The following is a 12,233-nucleotide window of genomic DNA, read 5'->3' on the forward strand; positions in this document are numbered from 1 at the left end:
CTGAAACAAATCTGTTTAAGGCAGATAAAGATTTGGGCCTCGGGCAGAAGTTCACCTTCCAGCAGGGCAACAGTCCTAAGCAGTCAGCCAAAGCTGGAAAGGTTTAGATTGAAACAACTTAATGTGCTAGAATGATCCAGCCAAAGTATAGACATAAACTGTATTGAAACTTGACTTGAAAACTGCTGTTCACACATGAGTTTGAGCTATTTTTTAAAGACAAATTGGGAAAATGTTTTAGGATCTACATGTGCAATACATTTGCAGTATCTCCAAAAAGTGGATCAAAATACAGAGTTTTCAATTTTCTTTTATAAACAAAAAATATTTTAACATAATGTTTCCTTTTTTCCCCTTCCTCTTTCTGATGATAATTTACTTTGTGTTGATAAATTGTATGAAAACCCAATGAAATCCATTTTAAGTTGTGGTTTGTAACGTGACAAACTAAAAAATCCATGGGGTTTTGAAAGGCATGATATATTAGATTGTTGATTTCCAGGTTGCAGCATGTGCATGCTAAGAAAATAAATGTTTTTCACTTTACACTTTGGAATTCCATTTCTGTGTAGGTGCACACTCCAGTAAGTAAACGACTCCTGTGTTGCCTCATGTTTTATAGTAAAGGGCTGCAAATGTGTCAGAGTGAGTAAATCTGTTTGTGTTTGACTCACAGGGTTTGAATAGCTCGAAGTGAAGTGAAGGTGCCCTTTGCAAGAGTTTGAATCTTGTTATCATACAGCGATAGCAGGGAGAGATTTTGCAGATCCTGGAAGGCATTGGCACGAACGCAATGAATCTTATTGGCATTCAGCAGCCTAAAAAGGGAGAGGGAATAAGGGAAAAAAAGAGAGGGAGGCAGCTTGTCAAAATGTCTCTGAATATACCTGGAAAATCCAAGCAAAGTTTATTTGAAAGTCATTCCGGGTATTCAGTAAGTCTGGAGAGTATCAGCAAAGTGCACAAGAGTTCGACTTACAGCAGTTGCAAAGAGTAGAGGCCGTCAAACACACCCTTCGGCAGGTCGGTGATCTTATTTCCATACAGCACACTGAGGATTTGTGGCAAGCGTTTTAGACACAGTAAACTACAATCAAGCAGATTTTTATGCTCCAACTGAGCTTTGGACAACTTACAGGGAGTTAAGAGAGCGCAGGCCCTGGAAGGCATCAGGAGCTATCTCTGAGATCTGGTTGTTGCTCAGGTCTCTGCATAGAAGAATAACAGAGTATCAGACATAGAACTGAGAACGATTGACAAAATTTTACCCACATAGGAAGATACTGATACTGAAGTGTAAACTGGATAAACATAGGTGCCAGCCCACTTCATAGCACTATTTATAAACAGAACCTTGCAGTTAATCTTAACATTTACTTGGATTATTTGTGGCCTAACAAGCAAATCCTTCACTGTAATATGTAAGAATGTGACGGCTGAGGGCTGAAATCCAAAACAAGATACAGTAGACTGCCTCGGAACATCACCAATTTTAATAGGATCCACAGGCCTCTCCCCACAGGATAACCACTAAGCCTCTGTACCAATGTGCGCCTGTCTGTGTGAGTAAATGCAAAAGTAAATGAAGAACAGTGGGAGAGAAGGGGAGAAAGACATATGGAGAAAGAGACTTAATGGAGTATGTAGATTCAACTCCAGCCGACTTGATACCTTTGAAGGAAAATCATCTTGTGGTGAGGAGGGGGGATATTTCCTCATTTGGGGGTAACAGCTAAATAAGGAGCCATTTGTCTTTTTGCAAGTGCTGAGGTTTCCTGGAAATGAAATCGAAGTTTGGGGGCCAGCATATGCAATGGTGTGTGTCTGTAAACTCAGACACTGTAGTGTTTGTGTATATGTCGGCGTGTGAGGGCTGTTTTAGCATCCCTGTCTAAAGGAGTGGTTCATGTGTAGGTCATTCAAACTGAGGCAAGGTGGAAGAAAATGTGTGTGGGTGGCTTTACTGGTGCGAAGGTTAGCCGAGGCTGCAACTAAGGAATGAAAATGCACATAAAACTCATAAATTAACTTTTTAATTATATAAATGATTAATTTAGCATTTTTTCCACATTTTGATGCACAGTTACTGTCTACACACTGTTTAGAGAGGATTTGGACACAAACAGTAAGAAAGTGTACATAGCCAGGTGGATCAACACAGACATGTAGACAAACAATGTAAAATACAGAATCAGCAGCTCTAACAGCAGTAGCAGGTTTGTTTAACAGAACAGATGGATAACATCATTTCTGATAAACTCTGGTTCAGGTTTCATTAAGTTTAAAAAAAATATTTACATGCTAACTATAAACCCTTTGGGAAGATTATTTGGTAATTAATTAAGTGTTCTTTCCAAATATCTTTGATGCTAGGAAACTCATGACGCAATCTCAATTACAATTCTTTTGCAGTGTCCAGTTTCTTAAAACATATAACTATCCTTGTCAAGTGGAACTGAATTTAGCAGAAAACAGCAGTGTTTTTTCCTTACTGACATTTTAAATGTGATTCAACCCTCCCAGTATGTAGGACGCAATGAGATCTTCCTGCAAAAACTGCAAATAGAAACCCAAGGAATGTTTCATTTTTTTCCCTCTTGTCTTGTTACAACTGCAAACTTAATGAGAGATTTTATTAAAGCTTATACATTGAAGACAAATGAACGAAATAGTAGACTTGTGTAGAACTGTGATGTGACTTGGAAAGGTTATATGGTTTTCAACATTTTTTTGCAAATAAAAGTACGAAAAGTGTGATGTGCAAAACTGTTCAGCCCTCATGAGTCAGGTGAGCTCACAAAATTGGAAAAAGTTTAATGAGAATAAATACTTCAGCAACATAAACTGTCAAGGTTGTTTGGTTTGTCTCCTTTAGGACATAGCTAAAACACTATCAACTTAAATGTTCTCCATAATCCCTTTTCAGTTTGAACTGCAAAAACTTTCCTTTAACATTTCCCTGCACCTACAATAAAATTTGAGTCATTGCAGACTGTCTTTTGGACTTAATTCACCTGATCTCATCCTGTCTCCGTCCCTGGAGTTGAGCTGTAAAATCATGAAGAATCTTTAAACATAGGCAGAGAAACTCCTTGACCTTCCTCTTCCTCCATCTCCCCGCTGGTATGTAAGTCAGACCTCATGGTGTTAGAGGTTTGGCTGACTGGCTGACTGGCTGGCGTTTGCTGGCAAGGTGACCGAACAGCTGGCTCAACCACCAGCTTGACATTGTTCACTCCCAGAGAGAGCAAGAGGTTTCAGCCCTCATTCAAGCTCTCCCTTCATCCCCTCTTCATCCCTCCAGCCGGGAACAGACAGAGTGGACAAAATGCTAGCCAGGGGAATACCAGCAGGCAGCGATGAAAAATGAGACTTGCTATTATGAACATGTACAACTGAAGCTAGCGCCACCCCAAGCCTGAGAACAGGACTACGTTCTCAAGCTGCAGACTAAATAGAAAGAGATAGCATGGTCCTTGGAAATGGGATGAGAGGACGGCCAATTGTTGCTTCTTTTTCCAGCCACCAGAGTTTTGTTCCCATCTGTATTACTTAGCCCTGAGGGGAACGTTCTGCTGTACTTACATCCTGCGCAGTTTCTTGTAGGGAGAGAAGGTTCCAGGAGGAACAGACTTAATCCCGTTCTGCTCCAGACGTCTGGGAGGGAAAGAGAAGAGAGGTGACACAATTAGCTAACCAAACAATAGCATTTTCCATGGCAACAGAGCTGAGTAATCACCTCTGACCCTTGGTGATTAGGCTGATTATATTAACGGAGATCTATTTCACAGTTGTAATAGGTCCAGGCACACTGGAGTCATAACATCCACAGAACCAATAAACATTCTCAACACTAAAGTGATGTGGAAAAGGACTGGAGGGGAAAAGGCTCAATCTTGCTTTTCGTGAGGGTGTTAAGGCCTTCAGCTATAAGACGTATTTCTTCCTGATTTAACATTTACAGTTTCCAGCACGTATGAGCTCATGAAATCAATAATGATCTCACTTGTTCATGTGAACGCCGCTGCTATCCCTTGGGTGTTTGCAAAGTGTCCACTGAAATCTTTGCAGTGGGGTAAAATATTACCTCTTTGAGTTTGCTTTTTTTTTTATTTCCCTGTGTGAGCCCAAGAGAAGTTGACACTGACAGAATTTGACAAAGCTCACCATAAAACACCTGTCAGAGCTCAAAATTAATACACAGACAAACACACGCTTGGCCATCTAGAACAGAGCAGCAACAGGCTCTAATCAGCGTCAGATGGTTCCACAGAAACAGAATCTCCTAAACCCCATTAGCATGGGCATGCATGTGTTGTTTCGGGCTGCTGCTCAGGACCCAACTGAGCCCCCCAGAACAAATCTCCACTGAAGCTGGCAGAGGGCTGTTTATCTGCAGGTCAGTTCACAGCTTTTAAAACTGTCCTTACTGGGGCTTAGAAGGGCCCAGAGGAAGCCAGCTGCAGGCCTGTCTGGCTTGTTCTAGCTCTGCGCCTTCCTGCAGGGGGAACTGGCTGCAGACCAGCAGCACATGGGCCTGTATGGGCTGCGGTGGCCCCACGGCCGCGAAGGCATCTAAACATCATTAGGCTGCTATTTGTCGCCACAGAAAAATGGGAAATATTCTTAAATCTTCTGTAAGTTTGGAAGCAGATTTAACCACCAGCTTCTTCAATATTCAACGTCTTGGCGCAGAAGCGTTTCCCCATGATTTAATTAGTCATTTCGGATTTAACTACATGCCTCCCAGGCCTCTTGGATTGTGTTTTGTTTATGTCTACTCATGGGGGGGTATATGTTTTGTTAGACTCTGGCCACAGTCATTTAGCAGTTCTGAGCTTCCAACATTTTTCAATCAGGACTCTTCCCCCCCCTTCAAATGAGCGTCCCTCGCCTATGGAGTGATATGGGAGTGCAATTGGCATTCCTCGGATAACAGCGACTCGAGACCACAGATTCCTGCGGTGGACATGATCCCCTGTTCTGTTTTTGTCTGGCTGTCCCTGTATGAGTGGAGTGACAGCACTGTGGTTCCTCTGCCCTCAGCATGCGGCAGCATGCTGGACCAAGTGGCTTTAGCGCCTTCTCTCATCAACCAGTCTGTCTAACTGGTCCAAACCAGTCTGGCACTATGCACAAACGCGTTTCCGTGTCGGTGTACTTATGTCCCTCCATCCCATGGTATTCTGGGTGTGTTAACACATGGAACGCTGAATCCATTTGAGTCACACACCCTGACTCAATGTTCTAGCTTTCCCATTGTTGCTCTTTGCTGATCGATGTGAGCAAGCGACTGAATCCTTGCAATCGACAAAGAAGTGCCTTTTTTTCATTTGTTAAAGGGGAAAACAAGGAACAATCTCCCAGAGTCGCCTGCAGAAGGAAAATCAATGGTTCCTGTCCAATTTGTCAGCCTGAACACGTGTGTGACTGCCTGTGAGTTGGTGTTTGTGTCAATCCAATCAATGCTCTTCATCCTTTTCATCAGGAACTGAGCAGGGTTTTCATTATAGGGAAACACATTATGCCTCCGGGTATTCAACTAGTGTGTGCAGGAGTCAGAAATGAATGCAGGACCACAGCAGTGCAGATAAAAGGCAGAGGGAAAGTTTTATGGCAGAGCTTGTCAGAGCAAACAGAGACTATGATGCATAATAATCCACTATGGTGGTGTTCAGATCTTGTTTCACGAGAAAAAGAATACAGAAAGCAGCTAGAAACCACAGAGCCATAAACGCAACACTCATTAGGGTGGAGGTGTGTGTGGGGGGGGGGGGGGTGATCGGAATTTCTTAGATTTATACATAATGAGAGCAGCATGCACGCGTCTTTTGTGTGTACGCGATTTTGTGAGAGGCTCATTAACAAGGCATTAGGCCAGCCTCGATATGCAGCAACCTGCCAGGCTGTAACTGAACTGATTTTATAATGAACTTCAAGCACAGATCAAACCTGCTGCACTGAGTTACTGAACCGACCCCCCTGACCACCCTCATGCTTTCCATTTCAATTCACTTTTACTGTGAATGCAGCTCCGTAAACTTGTCCTTAATGATTGAGCCGGATGGAAAAACAGCTGAAAAGATAGAGAAATTCACAGAGGAGAAAGTAAAGTAAAATAAAAAGCGTCCTGGGAATTCTGGCTCTAAGGTAAAGGTTCTGATGGACAGGACAGAAGGAATGCACATGATATAAGTGCTTGTCTTGAAAACATAAATCAGAATATTGAAAGGTTTATATGTAGGGCAGATTTAAGTACCAATTACATGGAAAGGGCTGGGAAAGCTTTAAAATGCCAGCGCTCATCTGCTGTGCAGAGAGCGCCCACCGTCTATAAAACGCATGCATGATAAATTCATCTTTCAACTGTCTCCCTGTTCTCCCATTAGAGATGCTCACTGGTCACTGTGCTCACAAAACACACTGGTACACAGTTTCTTGTAAAAGCATCCTGATAAAAGCATTAAAATGATAGAATTGTGAAGTGGAAAGATCTTTTACATTTCTTCTACAACAAAAATATATTTGTGGTTTGTCTGTACCATCAAGAGTGTGAAGGTGTTCTCAAGATGTTTGTAGCCTCTAACTAACTACTTCTCAAGATTCCTTGTAGTTTAGCTGTATCCAGCTTCCCATCAACTCTGACCACATTACCTGGCCTTGCTGAAGAAAAGCATCTCTTCATTATGATGCTTCCACCAAGATGCTTCACTGTCAACACAGTTTGTTCGTAGCATTTTGCACGAAGGCCCAACTGTTCAATTGTATTCTCCTCTGATTACTGTTCTGATTAATGATCTACTTATCTTTGCCTGGCCTATCATTAGAGGTGAACGGCTTGGGTCTGTTACATAAAAATCCAACAAAATGCATGAAATTTTGGGGGCTTTAACCTGACTAAATAGCCAAAAAGTACAAGGATAAGTAAATAAATATTTTATTGTACTTGAGAAGACCAAAACCATGGAAAAACTGAATCTGGGATTTTTATGTTTTGTGACTTGTGGAACATTATAAAGGTTGAAACCAATTTCATGTGATCCTGGGAATCAAAATACAGACTTTATACCCTATAACACAATAAATATAGTGGCAAGGCATAGGTGGACTGCCTTTAGCATGGGAACCAACAGAGCTGTGAACATTTCATCTAAATGATCAAATTTAGCACACCAGTGCAGTAGAAATGGGTCAGGGTTGTTGGGGAACATGGTATCAGTGACTTTCACACTAGCTGAGTATTTATAAACACACCCTCATGGGGAAGAAGAGACCTAGAAACTGCTCCTCAGAAGAACATGCAACATGCTGGCCGGATTCGTCCAGTACTTTAGCTTTTTAACACTGGCCATAAATCACAGTGTTGTGGGAGACTTCCACAATGCCAGTGGCATAAAATCTCTGATAAAGAGAGTAAAATGACTTATTTGAAAAGTTTAGTCATGCATTCCTGGGAATTACACTGCAGCATGTGGGCCGTGAAGAGTTAATGCCCAGACAGATGTAGGAGGACTGATAAACTGAAGGAGGGATGTTAGCAAAGGGCTCGAATGCGGTTCACAGCATTCTGAGCTGATAAGAGCATGTGGTCTCAGTCTAGAGTTTCTGAGTGAATATTTCTGTCCGCACATGAGACTAATGTCTTGTCAACGTGCTGAAAAGCAAAACATTCACAAATACCAGAGGTATACAATGCAGATTATCAGAGAACCAAGTTTTCTTTACTTTGGTAAACTTTGTGTGATCATAACATAGTGTGCAAATAGTGTGCAAATTTGGTCGCATAGTTTGAGGTGACAGGCAGTCACCCCAGGATATCAACAAAAACAGACATTTTGCTCACATTTCCGACATGCTGTCAGGCAGATTGGCTGGAATAGCAGTTAGACCTTTCCCTCTGCAGTCCACAATGTTGTTGCTGCAGGTGCACATGGCAGGACAGGAGCCTCCACCAGTGCTGCACGGCTGCAGGCCGGAAGATTCCTGATGACCTGTAGACGAAAAATAGGAAATGGGAGTTAAATGGAATCAAGTTTAAAAGGGGGTAAAATGTTTTTCTGTTTCTGTTTTTTGTGTGATTTAGTTACTTAAATCACAACTAAATTTTCTGGAAGTACAAAAAGGAAGAAAAAGTTCCCACAGCATTATGAAAGCTGCATTTCACTTTTCTGATGCCTTTTTAAACTATTTCCTCATTTGTACACACATTGATGTAATCTATTCTAAAAGAGCTTCCTTCATCTGCCTAATGAAGATTTCTCCAAGAATAAAGTTTATTCATATAAAAATGCTTGGCTCATTTTGGAAGGTTGTTCCAGTTAGAGCAAAATGTCATATGAATAGATGGTTTAAAACCATTTTACAAAAAAAAAAAAAAACTGAATATGTGGGGGATGTCATTGTGTCCGGTCGCTGAAAATATTCCCAACAAATCCAGTGCAAACAATTTCACAGTTTAGATGGGAGGATAATTATTAGTCAGGTACATAAATCTGAGAGCCATTATGGTAAGGAAATCATAAGAAGACCTTTCAAAAAATTTCCAGAAGTAAAGTGGAGGACACAGCAAGGAGTAAGATACTTTGGTCAGTTGAGATCAGCTTTTTGATTCTTTGCAAACATTGTGTGACACATGCTCACAGTAAAATATGGCAATAGCAGTATCATGATGAGGGAATGAAATTCTTTAGCAAGGCTGGTTAAACCTGAAGAGAAGATTTTGGATCTTGATTAAAAGAAGCAATCCTGGAAAAGGCTGCAGAATTTGGAGACTGGGGTTCACCTGCTAAATGCCTTAAACCAGTTGTGAATCGCGTTGACTTGAGAACTGAGGTTCACAATCAGTTCAACTGTTTTTCTAAGAGTAATGTGATATTTTGGTCCACAGAAAGACCTTCAGCTGTAATTGCAATCAAAGTGGGTTCTCTAAAGTGTTCGTCCAGGAGAGCTGAATGCAAACACATGCCACACTTATAAACAAAAAAATGTTTTCAAAGCTATTTGTTTTCCTTCTACAATTATGCACTTCTTTCTGCTGGTCTATCACAGAAAATACCAGAGAAATCCATTTCAGTTCATGGACGTTGTATAAAAAAAACTATGAAAATAAAAAATGTATGTAAGGCACTCTACATTTATTGTTTATATTTATGCTATAGTTCTTTTCACTCATACTCCCAAAATCACTAATCAAAGTTCAAAGTTCAAGTAGAGCTCTTTGTGACCAGAATAGATTGATATCTTAACTGAGTATGTTATTTTAAACGGTAAAAATAATAGACAGACTTACAGAAGGAAATCTACTGTTATAGGATAATATAAACACTTTTTTAAAGCTTGCCATGTTTTCTAGTCTTCAGCTTTTTGTGCTCTTCTAGCTGAATTGCAAATATGCAAATGCATATTTCAACTACTCCCTGACATGGACAAAAGCAAATGAAACATGCTATGTTTGACTTCATTTCAAAGTGGCAAAATCCTACTGAATCAGTGGGAAATAAACTAGGTTATATATCAAAGAGGTGTGAAGTTGGAGTGACAAGTGAAGGCCTCCCAATAATATCCATTGATCTCGTCTCAAAATCTTTCTCGAGAGTCTGTCTTCTCCTCCACGAGGAACTGATGCCGTTCTGCACATTCAGCTTTTTCACAACCCCCACCAACTTCCATGTGTTCAAAAACACTTCAACTTTTTCATTTGCATACAGAGCACACAGCTCATCATGTTGTCTCTCCAGATACCTGTTCAAATAGCTACTGTAATGTCAGCAGTGCGGTGAAGAACGGCAGTCTGCGTTGCCAGAGTGTCGTTTTCAGCTGTGAGTGCACTGAATGTGAACATAAAAGTCTAACCCAGATAAAATAAATAAAACAGACTTTTAAATGGCCTAATTTACACAGCATTACTAATCTGTGTTTCATACCATGAATATTTAATTTACTTCCTATCTATCACTTGGCTGGTGTTGGAAAGTGTTGCTGAGAGCAAAAGGATTGAGGGATTTACAGATGATAAATGGTGAAATATGTCAAAAGTCAGTGAAAGAAAAAAACGATAAGGCCAAAAATGTGCTCTCCAAACACAGAAACATTATAAAATCCCATGAAAGTACTTATTCCCCCCACTGGACCAGTACGTTGATGAGCAGTTTATGATCAGACATCATCCATCAGGTAAATCCTAACAACTGCCAGACAAATGAATCAGGTGGGAGGGAAAAAAAGCATCTCTAGACTGAACCAACAGAGGAAGATGTGATCTGAGGATGCGTGATCTGGGATGGCAAAGGTTTGACAGATCTAGGATCGGATGTCTGGAAGAGGAAAACCTCCTTTCTTATCTAACATGGCATATCTGACAGGCCTGGGATCAGGGAGAGTGCAGAGCACAGCTGGAGCAGCCTTGACAATGACAGCTCACTGACAGGTATACCAGAGCCGAGACTGTTTCATGTTCGCTCCTCCCTGATTTTCTTACTGCCGTTTCCACATTCTTTAATTCTTTCCCCTCTACCCATGTCCTGTTTTCTCTATTTTTAATCAGTTGTTTTTTTTACCATCTAGGTTCCCTTTCCATCATTTCCTTTCTCACTCCGTTTAGCCACCCAATTTCCCATCTCTCTCCTAGAGCACTTTTTCACCTTTTATCCATTTCCACAGGAGTCTATACATTTAACCTACTATGCCTCATTTTCCCCATCATTTTCAAATATTATCACTTCCTTATTACCATCTGTTTCGTCTCACTCTTTTTTAGCGGGTCATTTCTTCTCCATTTCCTTCAGAAGAACCTTGAAATGATTTATTACCAACTGCTCAATTCAAACATAACATTTTTATTTCTTTTATTATTACCCTGGAGCAACAGCCATCCATTTTCTGTCATATAGCCTTGAGTTAACATGAGCTTTTCATTTCTGGTTGCTGTTTTAAAATAACAAAGGCCTGCTTTACAGTGACTGCTGTCTAACAAATCTGGTGGAACATAGTCATGAACCTACACCTACGCCAAAGAGGTTGGTCTGAGTGTGTAAGAAACTGTTGATGTGCTATCAAGAAGCAGCAACTCACACAAGATTGACCAACAACAAACTGTGGAAAACCTTGACTGATCTTTTGAGTCAGAAATGGGTGAAAACATCATGTAAGCATGGATCCATCCTGACTAAAGGTATGTGGCAGAATATTGTTTTGCACACTTTTGGTCTTTTCTTACCAATTAAACATAGTTTTAGCACCAGGGCCTACTGGAGTATTGGTGCTTACCATGTCTATCCGTGTGTGACCACATCTGGATCGCTCCTTCTAACAGAATGACGTCACAAAGCTCAAAATTATATCAAATTGGTTCCTTAGCCTGACAGTGAGCATACTGTATGACCTACATGGTGAAAAGATCTGAATTCAGCAGAGCGCCTTTGGTTAAGATTCACATCATAGAGCTGCACTGAACCAATCTCCAACAACTTTGTGATGCCAACATTGTTAAATTCTCTGCAAATAATGACTTCTCACCTTAAAAAACAGTTTGTTAGGGTGCGGTAATTTAGTCTTTTAAATGTTTGGGCTCTCAAAAGGAACTGTAATCAACTAAAATTAGAATCGGCTGTTCAAATATTAAAATATATAATAGAAAAACACAGATTGGAAAATGGTTAAAAAATTCCTAGTGATGCATCTCTAATTACATAAAATATTTTTGGTCAGCAGCAGGAGAGCAAGGATAACTGCATTTGATCCCACAAAGTAAATGAGCTCCTCTAAATGTCAGTCTACCTCCAAGATGTTTTTACTGCAAGTTTTATTTTTAAACCCGATTTCTGACCTTGATTTAGTGCTTTGAAAATCTGCTCCCACAGCCGCCATAAATATTAGAATAATGCTCAAATCTGCCAGAGACGCTCAGTGCATTTTTTTCCCATGATTTAAGCCTTTGTGCTGCAAACTTTAACAGGATTTTATAGATTACTGATTTTTATTTATCAGGTCTAATATTTTTCCTAAACTTTTAAATGGCACACTACACATTACTGTCAATGTGAATTTACTAGGCAGTGATGCTCTCCAGCACAAAGACAGAGGGCGGATTACGTTGCTCTGACTACGGGAGGATTTCATCATTTTTATTTTTACATCAAGGAATAAAGCAGCACACCCACATTTTCATTCTCCCACCTCATGCCTCTCCTCTCCCTCATTTTCCTCTTTTCCTTGTTATATGGCGCCACCCTGCC

General features: G+C 40.5%; 1 protein-coding gene across 4 annotated transcripts in view; it reads right to left on the reverse strand.

Annotated features, from left to right (window-relative positions):
• slit1a (slit homolog 1a (Drosophila)) overlaps positions 1-12,233 on the reverse strand; it is a 91,824-nt gene that overhangs the window by 23,482 nt on the left and 56,109 nt on the right. For all 4 annotated transcript variants that reach the window (XM_028006068.1, XM_028006066.1, XM_028006065.1 and 1 more), the window contains exons 9-13: positions 7,844-7,991; positions 3,586-3,657; positions 1,137-1,208; positions 980-1,051; positions 675-818 (exon numbers count right to left, since the gene is read on the reverse strand). In XM_028006068.1, the coding sequence (XP_027861869.1) occupies positions 675-818; positions 980-1,051; positions 1,137-1,208; positions 3,586-3,657; positions 7,844-7,991 (508 nt within the window). The remainder of the gene's footprint in view (positions 1-674; positions 819-979; positions 1,052-1,136; positions 1,209-3,585; positions 3,658-7,843; positions 7,992-12,233) is intronic.

Source organism: Xiphophorus couchianus, chromosome 22 (genome assembly GCF_001444195.1).
Source record: "Xiphophorus couchianus chromosome 22, X_couchianus-1.0, whole genome shotgun sequence".
Taxonomy (NCBI): domain Eukaryota; kingdom Metazoa; phylum Chordata; class Actinopteri; order Cyprinodontiformes; family Poeciliidae; genus Xiphophorus; species Xiphophorus couchianus.